Genomic DNA, 4,141 nt, shown 5'->3' on the forward strand with positions numbered 1-4,141 from the left:
GGACAAAGTGAACCCAGCGAGCGACGCGGGCGGAGCGCCCTATCCACGTGAACCAAACCCAGCCACGCCAGCCTGCCGCCACCTCCCCCTTCCCCTTCCCCTTTCTTTCCGTCGTCTCCTCCCTTTCTTCCCCTCAAATCCCGCCTCCGCGCTGCCCGCCCCCGCGCGTGCCCAAATTCGCCGCCTCCCCCTTCCTTCCTACCGCCTCTCCGCGCCGCGGCTTCCCGGCGATGGCGCTGTCCGCGTCGGCGGCGTCGGCGGGGAGGGGCGCGCGGGCCGAGAAGGTGCGCAGGATCTTCGACCGCTTCGACGCCAACGCCGACGGCGGCCTCGACCGCTCCGAGATGGCCCGCCTCGTCGTCGCCGTCAACCCGCGCGTCAAGTTCAGCGACGACCAGATCTCCGCCATCCTCGACGAGGTCTTCCGCACCTACGCCCACTTCATCCTCCCCGACGGCAGGGGCCTCTCCCTCGCCGGCCTGCTCCGCACCTACGACGACGGCGCCGGCGACGTCGACCGCGACTTCCTCGCCCTCTCCCTCCCCGCCCTCGACTCCTCCTCCCCCTCCGACATCGCCCTCGGCGACGACCCCGACGCCACCTCCTCCTCCTCCCCACACACCGCCACCGCCGCCTCCCTCCTCGACGACCACCTCAGGCCGCTCGGCGTCCTCACCTCCACCCCGCCCTCCTCCAGCTCCCGCGCCGCCGCCGCGGCCGCGCCAGCCTGGGCGACCTCCCCCAACCACGGCATCGCCTTCGACTCCTCCTGGGCCCTGCTCGACGACCTCGAGATCCTCGTCAAGCGCCTCCGCTCCAAGCAGCTACGCAAAACACCCTCCACCGACGCCACCGACTCCTTCTCCGAGGCCGGCTGGTCCCGGGAGATCTCAGCCTCCGCCGACTCAACCCACCCACCCCCTCAATGGGACGAAACCAGCCGCGACTACCTGACCTTCGTCAAGGAGCTCGCAGTCCTCCGCACCCGCGCCGACGCCTCCCGCTCCCGCGAGGAGGCCTTCGACAACCACATGGTCATCGGGCGCGCGCTCGCGGAGCACCGCCTCGCCCGGGACGCGCTCGCCAGCTTCCGCCGCGGCTGCGAGCTGCAGCCGACCGACGTGCGCCCGCACTTCCGCGCGGGCAACTGCCTCTACGCGCTCGGCCGCCACGCCGAAGCCAAGGAGGAGTTCCTGCTCGCGCTCGAGGCCGCCGAGGCGGGCAACTCCCTCTCCGCCGACGTGCTCCCGCAGATCCACGTCAACCTCGGCATCGCCATGGAGGCCGAGGGCATGGTGCTCGGCGCCTGCGAGCACTACCGGGAGGCCGCCATCCTGTGCCCGTCGCATGCCCGCGCGCTCAAGCTGCTCGGGAGCGCGCTCTTTGGTGTCGGGGAGTACCGCGCGGCCGAGAAGGCGCTGGAGGAGGCCATCTTCCTCAAGCCGGACTACGCCGATGCACACTGCGATCTCGGGTCGGCGTTGCACGCGGTGGGGGACGATGACCGCGCGGTTCAGGAGTTTCAGAAGGCCATTGATCTGAAACCGGGGCATGTTGACGCCTTGTACAATCTTGGCGGGTTGAACATGGATGCAGGCCGCTTCGTGCGGGCTGCGGAGATGTACACCCGTGTGCTGAGCATCCGGCCGAACCACTGGCGTGCGCAGCTGAACAAGGCCGTCGCGTTGCTTGGGCAGGGGGAGTCGGAGGAGGCCAAGAAGGCGCTCAAGGAGGCGTTTAAGATGACGCAGAGGGTTGAGGTGTACGACGCCATCTCGCATCTCAAGACGCTGCAGAAAAAGAAGCCAAAGGCAACCAAAGGGAAAAATGATGCCGCCCAGGGAGAGGAAGCCTTTGTTATCGTGGAACCATCCAAGTTCAAGAGGGTTGGGAGGCAGACCACATTGCGACAGGATTTGGCCAGTGCCCTTGATATAAGGGCCTTCGAGAGGACGACAAAGCTTGGCCACTGTGATGCCGAGCTTCTGAGGAAAGAGATGAATGAGACTGATGTCCCCGTATCCTATTCGGGCACCGGCATCCCAGAGAAGTCTATCAGGAAAGCAGCTCTTGAGGTTATTCTGCGGAGGCTGCTATCTTTCCTCAAGCCAGATACCTTCCAGGGGGCTGTCAAGGCTATGAACGAGAGAATTCTCTCCGTGCTTGATGCATCTGGCTCTGGTCGTGTTGATCTTGGGATGTTCTTTGCTATCATTGCTCCAATCTGTTCTGGTCCTGTGGATCGGCGCAAGCGTGTCGTCTTTGATGCACTCCTTTGGCGTCCTGCCAGCGAAGGCGGCAGGGGCCAGATTCGAAGAAGTGATGCCCTAAGTTACATTAAACTTCTTCGTGCCGTCTATGTACCTATCCATGGGGCTAGCGACATGCTTGAAATGCATGGGGAGTCCGATCCTACCATGGTATCGTACACGGAGTTCCTTGAAATGTTCAATGATCCTGATTGGGGATTTGGAATCCTCAGCACATTGGTCAAGCTTGAAGATAGCGATCATGTTCGCCATGGCAGCCATACCTGCTCCATATGCCGGTATCCTATCATCGGCTCGCGGTTCAAGGAGACAAAGCACTCGTTTAGCTTGTGTAACCGATGCTACAGCGAAGGGAAGGTTCCATCAGCCTTCAAGCTGGACGAGTACAGGTTCAAAGAATACGGTAACGAATCTGAGGCTCTTATCGACAAGTGTATGTGCTTTAATCTACATTCTAAGAATTTGGAAGCTGATGCTTGATCATTGGAGTATTGCCTGACCTCTCTCGAGCATGAATCTGTGTATCCCCGTAGTAGTTGTGAAAATGCCTAGTTAGCTCTCCTGGTCCTCTTGTAAACTAAGGAGCTGTATTTTGGAGTTGTGTAAGCATGTTCCGATCCTAAACAGTTAGCTACTGGTTGAGTGTATGGGAGTAAGAGCATGTGAACTCCAAATACACTCCTGTTATCATCTCAGTTCCAACGCAACCAAGGCTTGGAAGTATTTCTGTTCTGTATGTGTTCTAACTTAATCTAGTTTTAGTGGTTTTTAACCGGTCTGAAAAAAAGCTTCTGTCCTAAACTCCTAATCTACCTGTGTTTCATATGTTGCACAAACGCTGGTCAGATAAAGGACTAAAGAGTTGTGGATTATCTTGCCTAGGCAGGTTGTTCCAGGGTGCAAATGTGTACAGCTCATGCTCAATGTTCTGGCCTTGGAAGTTATTTTCTCTGATTGCTTCCACTAAAGCGTGGTTGCTTCTTCTGATTGTATGTTGAGTAATGGATGTGTACTTCATTCAATGTTTCCTCCAGCTTGTTTCTGTATCCAAGCTGCTGAACTGTGGTTGTTGATAGAGTGCTGAATAGCTTCACATGTATCTGCTTTCTTTCGTGGTACCACTTTTTTTTTTTGCCATGTGGTACCAGTGTACCACCTCTTTTCAGAACGTGCAGGGTTCTTCGTCTCTATATTTTCTTCTCACCGAATTGTACCTGGTGTCTAACTGTGCACTCGGACAATAATAAGGAGCGTTCGGCTATCAGTAGGATACAATGCATAATATTTCGTGGGATTATGCAGGATGCAGCTTGCAACCCTAATATTACCACGAATCTTACTTATTGGGAGATATAATAGATTTTTTGTTTATCTTTGTTAATAGGGGTCAACGTGGCTGCTCATTTATGTGCGGAAACAATATCTATGATTGAACACGACACCAGACTCCCTTGTTAGTTCCCTAAAGCATGATTAATGGAAAGCTTCTGATTGGAAAAAGAAAAATACTTCCCTAATTTTTTTTTCACGGAACATTCGTATTTCATTAAGACACAGGCTGATCATCGGTCACCAAACGGGTTATATAAGAGCATCTCTAGTCGCCTTCTCCAATTTTTTGTTCTCCATTTTTTTTTAAGGCGCGTCGGATATTTTTTCGACCCTGGCCGCGCACCCCAAAGCCCCCTTCCACCCGGAGCGGTCTAGTACGCTGTCTGGCGCCCCAAACTCGTCCCCGCTCCAAAGGGGACTATCCGGGCGTGCCGGACAGAGCGAGAAGCGAGGTGGGGAGTGGCAGGTTTGACGCGTCATTGACACACGAACGTCGCCTACCTCGCCATGGAATTATTATTGGCGCGCATCGATGATGC

The 4,141-nt window shown here is 56.4% G+C and overlaps 1 protein-coding gene across 1 annotated transcript; it reads left to right on the plus strand.

Moving 5' to 3' along the window:
- Nucleotides 1-229: 229 nt before the first annotated feature.
- On the plus strand, nt 230-2,769 carry LOC124681565 (uncharacterized TPR repeat-containing protein At1g05150-like). Its single transcript, XM_047216459.1, has one exon. The coding sequence runs from the start codon at nt 231-233 to the stop codon at nt 2,748-2,750; it is 2,520 nt and encodes an 839-aa protein (XP_047072415.1). The 5' UTR covers nt 230; the 3' UTR covers nt 2,751-2,769.
- The last annotated feature ends 1,372 nt before the right edge of the window (nt 2,770-4,141 follow it).

This window comes from Lolium rigidum, unplaced genomic scaffold (assembly GCF_022539505.1).
Source record: "Lolium rigidum isolate FL_2022 unplaced genomic scaffold, APGP_CSIRO_Lrig_0.1 contig_46706_1, whole genome shotgun sequence".
NCBI lineage: Eukaryota > Viridiplantae > Streptophyta > Magnoliopsida > Poales > Poaceae > Lolium > Lolium rigidum.

Excerpts from the sequence above, each read along its gene's own strand:
- LOC124681565 (XM_047216459.1), top strand. The coding sequence starts at position 231 with ATGGCGCTGTCCGCGTCGGCGGCGTCGGCGGGGAGGGGCGCGCGGGCC.